Raw genomic sequence first — 12,458 nt, 5'->3', positions numbered from 1 at the left:
ATAGAATTTCCTCTCTCACAGATAAAAGAAGCTTTTTTACAAAGAATCAGCCTCTCGGCCACCGGGTATTTCAGGTAGGCGGCAGACGCATAACACACGTTCCACACAATTGTCCCGTAATGTTACTATTTAGCTGTTACACTCTGTAAGTAAGGAACCTCTAGTGTGTAACAAACTGTTCTTGGTACCTTCAGAGGTTATGAAACCTACATGGACTGGGAGAAAGGAGAAGGACGTCCGTTCGCATACTGTGTTTATGGCGCTGCTTGTGCCGAGGTTGAAGTAGATTGTCTAACTGGAGATTATAAGGTCAGTGATTTAAGGACAGTTTAGAGACACAGGCCTGATTCAGAGTTGGGAGCAAATTACACAAAGGAGCAATTTGCTCCTGGAGCATACCATGTTGCAATGCAGGGAGGGAAGGGAGGGCAAATACATTATTGTTTAACATGCAAATTGAAAATGGTCCTTTTTATGTCAAAGTGGCAGTTAGGAGCTGATTGGTTGGTACTTTATCTCCGTTCACTTTATCTCTCTCCAAGGCTTAGTACACAGACCCCTTAGACACCATCAATACCAAGAGAACAGGTCACGGTTATTACAGGGCTGCCTAAGATGAGGTTAAGGAAAAATGAAATGCGTTCAGGGAAGAGCCGCACAGAAACCCCTCTTCATTGTAATCTTTCGAGGCTCTAAATACCTTTCAAAGGTGTTGGAAGCACGCACTGCGCTACCTCTGCTGCTGGCCAGCCGCTGGCGAGAAATAGGTCCCTGCGGCTCTCCGCAGAGGCGCATACTCCGTCTCTGTGCGCATGTGCGACACCCCGCCATGTCTTTTCTCCTCGGCGTCCGCAAGCGTGGGAGCCCTAGTGAGACCCCATATTCCAGTTTGCCACAACGGCATCATATATTAATAGATCCCACTGCCGCCACTGACTATAGTGACAGTACCATACAGTGAGTGCAATACCTGGCGCACCACAACTCCCAGTATAATCCGACAGCTCTTGGCTGCAAACTGGGAATCCTTACAACCTGTTCCTGCTGTTAACCAAGAGAAACAAACCTAAAAGCGATATTCTAGAAAATACAGTGCATAAAAGCAATGTAGATTAACTAAAAAAAAAAAAAAAACCCGGAAAATCAAAACATATGTAAATGTATCAATTAATAATAAATAAATAATTACTGTGTGAGCGACCTATACAAATATATATTAAAAAAATGATTTACAATCCAAATGTTATAACAAGCACAAACATATGGTTATAATATGGTATTAAGAAGAAATTATGTAGAATAGGTATTTTAGAACACCAGAGATATGGACCAATCCCTCTTTTGCAAAAGCATTATAAATAGTCAGTGGAGGCTCCATATATAATTATCGGGTACTCACTCAGTCCTATAGCATGCAGTAGTAAAGATCCAGCTTGTGCAGTCCCTTGGCTGTAAGATGCTCCCAAATAATAAGGTTCCAGTGAGGCTTGGCTTGTAACCATCTGGTTTTAGATGGAACAATGGACCTTATTCAGAGTCGGTCGCGAGCGCCGACGTGCTCGTTACCGACTCGATGGTAAGGCCTGCGCATGCGCAGCGGCTGCACTGCGTGTGCGCAAGCCCCAGAGCGACAGATAAACTCTGTCGCTCCGGAGCTCGCTACCAAAGGGGCGGCTGTCGATGTTGATCGACAGCTCGTCCCTTTTGGTAGGCGGGTCGGGGGGGTGGTTTCCAAAACGGAGGCGTTGCTTAAGGAACGCCTACCGTTTTGTGGGCGGCCGCACTGACATCATCAGTGATGTTAGTGGGGAGCTTCATGCTCCATCAGAGCAGAAAGCTCCCTGGGGCTTACGAGTGCCCAGACCCAACCTTAGGGTCTGGTCGCAAACCCCGATGGTCGCGATGGTGATCACCATCGCGACCATCAACCTGGTCGGTCGTTAAGCTGTGGGTGGTAACCCACAGCTTAACGATCGACAAGGAGGCGGCCATTCAGGATGCAAGCGGCCGCCCTGATTCTGTGCGACCACTTGCATCTAGCGACCGCCTCTGAATGAGGTCCAAAGTCTCAGTCAATGGGGGGGTGGGTCCAATAAAGTGCAAATCTCTGGTGATCAGACTGACGCGTTTCCCTGTCACAGACAGTTTTTTCAAAGGCAATATTGATAATGCTGTCTATAAATATGCCCGTTTGTATAGGTCGCTCACACAGTATTTGTATATTTATTATTTATTGATACATTACATATGTTGGTTTTCCTTTTCTTTCTTTGGTTAATATACATTTCTTTTATGCGTCGTATTTTCTAGAATATTGCTTTTAGGTTGTTTCTCTTGGTATCTGTCCTGGAAGACTACGGCAGCACTTCTATATATATGCGTGTATATTTTTTATGTTGGTTTAATACTAAATTATTTTTGCAATTTTTGAGTTTTGCGTACACAACACACAGGGATTGGCCCTAGACAGCGCCTAGCATTTGTGTTTGGTTAAGTCATCCGCTTCAATGGACTCCCCTCCATATGTACATTGCTACCTCCTTACACCGTAGTGGGTGGCAATGAAAAGTTATCTACGCCCCTATGTCTAATGGCTAAGGAGGTGCCACCCTTCATGTGTAGTAAATGACATTATAATACCATGAAACTAGGCAACTGCATTATAACAGGTGCACATACAGAATGAGTGATCGCGGCATGTGATTGGCCGGTAACGTATATCTATGTATAACCATTTATATCTATGTATATCTATGTGTGTCTATATTTATTCCAATTCTTTATTGCTGGGCAGAACATCAGGACAGACATTGTCATGGATACCGGTTGCAGCATTAACCCAGCGATTGATGTGGGGCAGGTACAGAATTTTCAATGTAATGTTGAAGTATTTTGTTAAAATCCATGAGCAACAAAATGTTTCTGTTTTAGACATGCTCGCCCACTACTTTTTCAGTAGCCCCCCGCACCCCCGGAAGAGTAGGCACTTCTCCCACAACCCGCCCACTTCCTAGTGAAGTGGGCAAAATGGGGAGAAACTTACTGGGAATCTGTGGTCTGTTGGGAGAGGGCGGGGCTTAATTACGTGATTCTATGATTGCCTCATTTGGTCCCACCCCCTATTCAGATGTGTGCGTTTGGCAGCATTTCGTCATAAGGGGACGGGGGCCTGATGATGAGAATAGTCCGGTCCCACCCCCATCACTGCCCACCTGCATCTCCTCTCCTGGCTTTTCCCGGAGAGGACATTACAAAATGAGGTAAGTATGGTTTTAGATTACCTATGTGTGCATGCTTATAATTACACAAAAAATTACTTTATGGCTAATTGAACTGAATTTCCAATTTTAGGTGGAATTTCCTTAAGTTAAAATAAAAAGTGGGTTGCAGTCAGCATGCCTCAAACTATATCCTGGCGCCGGAATCCAGACAGCAGTCAGGATCCCGGCTCCAGAATACCGAATGCTGGCATGCCGAAGGTAAGTATCAGGGGGTTAGGGGGGGTTAGGTTTAGGGTTAGTTACTAGGGGGAGGGATGAGCACTAAGGGGGGAGGGTTAGGCACCGGGTCAGGGGAGGTTAGGTTCATGTACTAAGGGGGGATGTTAGGGTTAGGCACCAAAGTGGGGGGTTAGGGTAGGGAGAGGGGGAGGGTTAGCATACTGACCAACAAGTGTCGGTATGTTAACCCTGTTGGGATCCCGGTGTCGGGATTCTAACCGCTGGGATCCTGACTGTCGGCATTACATACCCAACCCTTAAAAAGTGGCCTGCAGAACCAACATGTGTAGGGTCCAACACTCCATGCATGTCTCCAGATGTACTATACATTCTCAACTCTGCTCCCCTCCCTCCTGCACATTCCCACCTACAAGGTACTGTCAGGGGACAATAAGTTGCCTCTCTTGAAGACTGGGCTCTCAGGATGGAGGGTCACTCCCCAATGTCTGCTGGAATTTCCTTACACCTGCTGACCAGGTCTCAAGCAACCAAAATGTTGTCCTCTTCAGATTTTTCTGTCTCCCCACAATCCTTGGCGCAGCTCTAGTTTTCAAGAGTTTGTGTGAGCCTGCAAGAGCATTGGTTATTGTTATTATTACTACTAGTTATTTATTTAGCGCACACATGTTAGTCAGAGCTTTATGAGAGAATATTTCCCTTATTCATGCCAGTCCCTGCGCCTTCTAGCAGTAATGGAGGTCAGGGCAAGAGCTTCCTTCGGCGCCCCGAGCTCCCAGGGGGAGTGGGGGGGGGGCGTGGCCATGACTACAAAGAAAATAGTAATTGCCGGGCCGCAAAGCGGTTCCCACGTGCTGCACAGGGGGTGGGGGCGCCATTTGCCGGGGGAGGGGGCACCGTATGCTGGGGGGAAGTGGGAGCCGGTCTTACCAGGTGGCATGTGCCCCTCTTCCATCCATCTACCGCCCCGCTCCCAGAATGCTATGCGCAATGACCTCACCACGCACGGCATTCTTGGAGGGTTGCTGGGAGTCTGGGACTCCTAAGTCAGAGTCCCTGACTATCGGCTGCGGGCAACAGCGGCCGGGGTGACTGCGGCCATGCCTCAGGTCGCAGGGCCCCAGGCAATAGCCCTGCTTGCCCGCCCCTAAAACCGCCACTGTCCCTGCCCCAGTGGAGCTGACCATCTATTTTCCCTGTCTCACATGGACACAAACACTAGGGTAAATATTTTGTCGGCAGCTAATTAACCAACCTCTATGTTTTTAGAGGGTGAGGAGACTGGAGTACCCAGAATGTATATACAGTAGAAACCCGATTATCAGTGCAGACTAGGGGAGGAGGTTCCATGGATAATTAAAATCACGATTAATCGGAAAATTAACTTGTGATGCAAGAATCGGTCATTATTTGAGTAAATCTTAAATGTACAGCGGGTAAAATAAGTATTGAACACAACAACATTTTTCTCAGTAAATATATATGTAATTGGGCTATTGTAATGACATTTTCACCAAATGTCAGCAACAACCCATGTAATACACACATGCAAAGAAATCAAACCATAGATTTAATTAAGTTATGTGTAATAATGTTAAATGACACAGGGAAAAAGAATTGATCACGCTTACTGAAATGTATTTAATACTTCGTATAAAGGCCTTTGTTGGTAATGACAGCTTCAAGACGCCTCCTGTATGGAGAAACTAGTCGCATGCATTGCTCAGGTGGGATTTTGGCCCATTCTTCCACACAAACAGTTTTCAAATCTTGAAGGTTCCGTGGCCTCTTCTGTGAACTCTGATCTTTAGTTTTTTCCATAGATTTTCAATTGTATTCAACAAGTCAGGTGATTGGCTGGGCCATTCTAGCAGCTTTATTTTCTTTCTCTGAAACCAATTGAGAGTGTCCTTGGCTGTGTGTTTGGGATCATTGTCTTGCTGAAAGGTCCACCCTCGTTTCATCTTCAGCATCCTGGTAGATGGCAGCAGATTGTTATCAAGAATGTCTCGGTACATTTTTCCATTCATCCTTCCTTCAACCACATGAAGTATGCCAGTACCATATGCTGAAAAACAGCCCCACTCCACAGTGGCATAAATTCATCCCAGACGCCCGGAGGCAAGTTATAATTTGGTGAACCCTCCCCCCGTCGCATCCGCTGACACTGTAATGTAGCAATTCACATGCACACAGGCTATAGATAGACGAAGGCAGCAGCTGATGGTCTGACATGGAGCTCTCCATAGTGTATGGTGGCTTCTCGGGTGCCATGTATTGGCCGGCTGTGACGGTACACTCCGGGTACATAGTTACAGTCCTAAGTGGGGTGAATATGTTGTGGACAAGGTGCCGCTTCAGAGCTGGAGCCCGGCGGCAGGCGTCTCCATTGTCTCCCATAGTTCTGCCCCTGCCACACCATGATGTTCCCACCTCCATACTTCACTGTTGGTATGGTGTTTTTGGGGTGATGTGCAGTGCCATTTCTCCTCCAAACGTGTGTATTATGGAATCCAAAGAGTTCAATGTTGGTCTCATCTGACCAGACTATAATTTCCCAGTATTTCACAGGATTGTCCAAATGTTGTGCAGCAAACTTTACACGAGCTTCAACATGCTTTTTCTTCAGCAATGGAGTCTTGCGTGGTGAGCGTGCATACAGGCCATGGCGGTTGAGTGTATTACTTATTGTTTTCTTTAAACAATTGTACCTGCTAATTCCAGGTCTTTCTGAAGCTCTCCTCAAGTGGTCCTTGGCTCTTGGACACCTTTTCTGATAATTATTTTCACTCCTCTGTCAGAAATCTTGCGAGGAGCACCTGGTCGTGGCCGGTTTATGGTGAAATGATATTCTTTCCGCTTCTGGATTATGGCCCCAAAAGTGCTCACTGGAACATTCAGAAGTTTAGAAATCCTTCTGTAACCAATGCCATCAGTATGTTTTGCAAAAATAAGGTTGCGAAGGTCTTGAGAACACTCTTTGCTTTTACCCATCATGAGATGTTTCTTCTGTGACACCTTGGTAATGAGACACCTTTTTATAGGCCATCAGTTGGGACTGAATCAGCTTATATTAAATTGCACTGACAAGGGGCAGGATTGCTTTCTAATTACTGATAGATTTCAACTGGTGGCTTGGCTTTCGATGCCTTTTTGCACCTCCCTTTGTTCATGTGTCCAATACTTTTTCCCTGTGTCATTTCACATTATTAAACATAACTTAATTTATGGACATCTATGGTTTGATTTCTTTGCATGTGTGGATTGCATGGTTTGTTGCTTACATTTGGTGAAAATTTTATTACAATAGCCCCATCACACATATATTTACTGAGAAAAATGTTGATGTTTTCAATACTTATTTTACCTGCTGTATTACTGAAAGGAAAAGCATCTGTTTGTTCGGGAAAGTTGCAGGCAATTCACATGTGCTGGCAGCCGCTATCTTCTTCTGTCATTTGCAGAGTCGTAAGTGATGTAAGGAGACATGTACTAAACCTTGAAAAGTGCGTAAATTTAATCAACTCGTACATATACGTATAATCAATATTATGGCTTAGAAGAAGTCTGTGTCATGCGCCTGAAGCCAGGACATGACAGCTTGCTGAACTTCACCGTCCGTTGCAAAACGCCTTTCACCCAGGTGCTTCTTCAATGGTCCTAATCACTCGGTGCCAGGTCAGTGCTGTAGGGAGGATGGTCCAGTACCTCACAAAGGTAGCACCCTAACAACTCATGTGTTCAGTTGGCTGAGTGTAGCCTGGCATTACAAGACTCCAATATAATCAAACGTGATCTCCATCCCTTCATCACACACTGGCTCATCCACTACACCTGCCAGTCCTTGCTCCCCCATTCCCTTCCCCACTACCCAGTCCACCCTTAACTATCCCAGCCCCCCCCCCTCCCCCTTACATACTTCGTTCCAGCAGATCCCGGGATCAGAATGTGAGAGCTCCTAGCTTTGGACATCATTGCACCTGGTCAGTTGCATGTTAAACTATGAACATATGCTGTAACATGGATTGTGACCTGAGCCGTGAGTCCAAGTCAGCAAGTTCATTCTGTGCTGTTTACATACAGTCAGCAGAGCATACTGTACTTATTCACTTATGAAAAATCCTATCCGGGAGCAGCCCGGAAAGGAGAAGCTGCTGGCCGGTTGGGGGGGGGCGTGTCCGGTCTGTAGACGTCATTAGCAATTTGTAATTTAGACCCGCCCCCTCCCTACAAACCCACAAATTCTCCATAAAGTCTCCCCATCCTGCCCACTTGACTAGGAAGTGGGCTGGATTCGAGAGATCTGCCTACGCTTCCGGGGGTGTGGGGTCTATCCGAACAATCGGGAGCCTCCCTTGACTTCCAAGAGTGTAGGCAAGTATGCAAAAAAATTTGCCTTGGGCAAGAAGGAAATATCATGCAAAAACGGTCTGTTCAGTGGGCGCGTTATGGGCGTGTCAGTGAAATCGGCTGCATACATAGACGCAAGCATAGGAGGCTGTGGTCAGACGGAGAAACTGCGCCTCCTATAAGGCTGGTGGAAGTTTCGATGGTGCCGTCTAAGAGCATTCAATATTAGAGCGTGTACGGATGCTGAGAGTGGGCGTCTCGGTCCTTGCACATTTGGCCGCGCCGATGTACCAAAAGGAAGGAGTTTGTAGCAGCATTTGCAGAAATAACGCAGACGAGTGACCGCCAATTGATGCTCCTGGGTGCGCCATGTTACCATGAGACCTGTAAATAAAATTGGCGTGTTCATGGATGAAATAGGAATAGACAATAACTAGTACAGGTCAGTTGTTATACAGCCAGTAATATTACGTTTCCTTTGTTACTTCTTAGATTGAAGGAGCATTTGTCCAAGGGATCGGGCTTTATACCACAGAGGAGCTGAAATACTCCCCAGAAGGGGTCCTGCTAACACGGGGGCCAGGGGAGTACAAGATCCCCTCTGTGTACGACGTTCCTCAGGAGTTTTACGTGTCGCTGCTGCCTTCTTCCTCAAACCCTTATGCCATCTACTCTTCCAAGGCAAGAACAAGGTTTTTTATGGTTCCTTAATTAGATTCCGAAAGTCCTTAAATAAAATTCAAATGGATAGCACATGGTAAGTCATAGGCATATTTTTGAGTATCTCTAGAGGGCATATACACTTTTATATAGTATAATGCTTCAGACTTGGCCATAGCCTAAGGCTCTCCCTGGCATTATTACAGCTCTGAGAAAGAAAGCCATACAGGGAAAGGACATGTGGGTTTATGCAGGCCATACATCTACAGCCCGATTCCCTGTTGTGCCGACACCAATCAATCTGATCCGAGGACATCGATGATCCATTGGCGTAGTGGGGAAATTCAATATGTTAAAAGTCCCTGACTTGCCGATTCTGATCATTTTCGAGTCCTAATTGGGGAATCGAGATTGTCCAATATGTTGGATTTCTCTGATTCCTCCGACACCGATGTCGGCAGAAGAGGGAATTGAGGCAATCCATCGTAGATGTATAGGCCCCATTAGACTGCCAGTGCAGGAACATTTAAAAATGGTCATGACATGAGTCCCTTTCGGGGTGTAGACTCCAGTGTCCAAGCGGCAGTTATACTGTAGAGTTCGCTAATTCTGTGTGATTTATTATTTCTCTAGGGCATTGGGGAGCCGGCTGTCTTTCTGGGGTCTGTGGTGTATTTTGCGATAAAGGACGCTGTGTCCGCTGCTCGGAAGGAGAGGGGTTTGTCTAATACTTTTACACTGAGCAGCCCCGCAACCCCGGAGAGGACACGGCTGGCGTGCGGAGACCAGTTCACCGAAATGGTGATTATTCTAATTGTACCTAATATTTTGCTGTTATAAATGTTACTACTTTATTGCATTTGTCACATTAGCGTAGTGAGGTGTGCATTTTATAGGTTACGCTGGAAACCTGAATTACGTGGATGTCACCTACATAATCCTAGATTATCTCTGTGTATTGTACAATATAATGGGGCTGATTCTGTGCCGCGTCCATGTCATGCGTCTATTGGCGGTCGCCCATCTGCGATTTCAGTAAATGTTGCTACAAAGCCCCTCCCTGGTGTACATCCGTGCGTCAAACTGTGCAAGGACTGAGACGCCTGCTGTCCGCGCCCGTAGGCGCTGAAATACTGATTGGCACGTGAGTCACATCATCGAACCTTGCACCAGCCCTAAGCCAGATGCAGTCTCTCTGTCAGAGTACGGCCTCATGTGTGAGCGGCAGCGAGTCTGTGTACGACCTGCCCGCGAAACCCCATAACACTCCCATAAGACCATAGGCCACCTGCCTTGGAACACCCAATACATTTTGAACGCTATTCTGCGACCGTGCGTCTCCCTTGGGCCTCAATCGCAATTCCGACTCCGCTATCTGGATGCATGCGCAGTTGGTAAAAAATCGCTCCAATACGTCAGACATCAGCCGTGCGTGAGTACCAGAATCAGCCCCAAAATGTTTAAATACTGTTTTAATACGGACTTCTTTCTGAGCTATTCATTCAACGTAGCTACTATATTATTCATACACTGGGACTAATTCAGTGATACAACTGGCACTAAAGTCTGCCTGCATATGCCCATACACTGCACAAGACTAACTGGTGTTGTGTATATTATGGGCCATAAAGTGCAGCGATTTAGGCCAAACCGCATGGCAGGTTTTCACGCTCACTCAGCATCGGGCTCGATAAAACTATCAGACCCAGACAGCTATAGTGCCATGACCCGGTGCTGAATAGCACAGAGCCCCTCCTGGCACCCCTGTCCAGAACCTTTTACATAACCCGCATAGTGCCCGTTACTTACAGAATATATATAGTGCTCCTGTTATAAAAATAATATATAGTGCCGCCATGGCCCCGCATGTATAAATTATTATTTCTGTATTTACTAAAGCATAAATAACCCCCATAACTATAATTAAACTTGTATCCACGTGATGACTTAACCAATGTCTTACCTTCATTATTATTATTATTTTTATTTATTTTTTTCAGATTCCAAAAGACGACCCAAAGTGTTTTATCCCATGGTCCATTGATGTGTGATATAAATGTTTCTGGATTTTATAAATATGCTCAGGGTACTATCTCCATGCAGAAAAAGCAACATTATAAAAGAATGGTGCTACTTTGGGGACCATTTATCAAATGTTGTAGACAGATAAACTGGAGATAGATAAAGTACCAAATATGATTCCCTCCTGTCATTTTACAGGTTGTGTTAGAAAAATGACAGTTAGAACCTGACTGGTTGCTATGGGCGACTTCATTTTTATCTTTCCCCAAGATTGGATAAATCTCCCCATTACGAGAGGTAGTGGCCACCTATTACAGAGCAGAGATACTTTGTAGTGTTAAGGCAGTACTACTGGTTTGTGAACGCGAACGTATCTATTTTATTAATTCACCATGTATGTTGTTGAAAAGTATTATGACCAGATATTAAATAAGAAATGTAACCTGTTGGATTGGGATGTACCAGGCCATAGTGGTGGAACTACCATGGGTGCTGGGATGTGGCCAGTACAGGGCTCAAGGGTGAGGTAGGCTGGGGGATGTTCCCCCTAGTTCCAAAGCCCCTGCACCTGCAGCTTTCCACGTGGCCCCTCGCTGTTCTCCGATAGGCGGAATCTTCTTCTGAGCGGCATTGGAGAATACCACAGTTTCCCAGTGCCACCAGGCCAATTGGAAGTGTTTTGAATTACTGTTGAATGATGACATCATTATCATAATGAATAAAATGATACACCATGTACTACTGCCAGGCTAGTTGTTTTTGAGCCTTATATTATATAAGTGCTTATTATATTTATACCAACATGTTTACAAACGCCTCTTACGTACAAGCTATTATCTATTGTGAATGCAATAAATAATACACGGATGGCCTGCTTAGTGTCTGGTGTGGTGTTCATAATGCTATTCTGTATCCTTGTGGTTCAGAGAGGTCTGGACAAAATGAAGGCAAAGGTAAACCCAGAAAATGCCAGAATGTCCCTCTGTCTGTCAGAAGTCTAATTAAAGAGTGAACGGGCGTAGAGGTGAAAGGCGCAAACACCACAGAAGTCTCATTCACCCGAGCGACCGACCATTACTCTGCAAGGGGTCATTTCACAAAGCAGTAAATTGCGCAGCTGACAGGGGTGGGTAGCGAAACCAACTGATTGGTGGTACTTCCACCTCAATGTTCATTGGTAGCCGATCCCTTGTAATAAAGGAGAATGTAATAAAAATAAATAAATGCATAGCAGAAACTTATCAAACCAATCCTGAGTGCAGCTAAATGCCATATTGCGTTACCATGGAAATTATCTACCTCAGCCCCTTCTCTATCAGCCACAATGAATGCGACATGGTCCAGAAATGGAGACTCCCAGAGGGGACTTTACAGAAGTTAGCACACATGTCCTACAGGGGATGCAGTGACGATGTCGGCCATCGGAATCCCCAAGGTGGAATCCCAACCCGGTACTAAAGATAGGCGTTGAAATCTCAACGCCTGTCTTTAGCCCCACGCCGAAATACCAACAGCCGGCAACCCAAACGAAGGTAAGCGGAGAATGGGTAGCATTAGCTGCTTGGGAGGAGGGTTAGGTTCAGTCACCCCAGGGGAACTTAGTGTTAGGCACTCCTCCAGGAGTGTAAGGGTTAGGTTACGGGGAGGGGGGTTAGACACCCTTGGGGGAGGTTAGGGTTAGGCACCCCCCCGGAGGTTTAGGGTGCGGGAAGGGGGGGTAGATTTAGGCTCCCCAAGGGGGGTCTTAGGGTTAGGCACCACCCCAGGAGTTTCAGGGTTAGGCACCACCAGGGGAGGGTTAGGGGGGGGATAAGGGAGTGTTACCCTACTTACCACTTCCTGTTGGGATCTTGAACTTTTGGTCTTCCAGCGTCGGTATTTCATACCGATTCCGTCCTACAGTACAGACCAGTTACAAGTGCCCAAATTATTCTTTATCCACCACAAAAAAAAATGACACTGGAACAC

At 45.9% G+C, this 12,458-nt stretch overlaps 1 protein-coding gene across 1 annotated transcript in view; it reads left to right on the top strand.

Annotated features, from left to right (window-relative positions):
- LOC148521208 (aldehyde oxidase 1-like) overlaps positions 1–11,279 on the top strand; it is a 135,282-nt gene extending 124,003 nt beyond the window's left edge. The window contains exons 30-36 of the mRNA XM_088475570.1: positions 22–74; positions 134–145; positions 195–309; positions 2,795–2,860; positions 8,301–8,489; positions 9,102–9,269; positions 10,469–11,279. Coding sequence (XP_088331696.1) covers positions 22–74; positions 134–145; positions 195–309; positions 2,795–2,860; positions 8,301–8,489; positions 9,102–9,269; positions 10,469–10,519 — 654 coding nt within the window. The 3' untranslated portion in view covers positions 10,520–11,279. The remainder of the gene's footprint in view (positions 1–21; positions 75–133; positions 146–194; positions 310–2,794; positions 2,861–8,300; positions 8,490–9,101; positions 9,270–10,468) is intronic.
- Positions 11,280–12,458: the final 1,179 nt, after the last annotated feature.

Source organism: Taudactylus pleione, unplaced genomic scaffold (genome assembly GCF_031769625.1).
Source record: "Taudactylus pleione unplaced genomic scaffold, aTauple2 ptg000173l, whole genome shotgun sequence".
Classification (NCBI taxonomy): Eukaryota; Metazoa; Chordata; class Amphibia; order Anura; family Myobatrachidae; genus Taudactylus; species Taudactylus pleione.
This window is presented reverse-complemented; position numbering and strand designations above follow the sequence as displayed.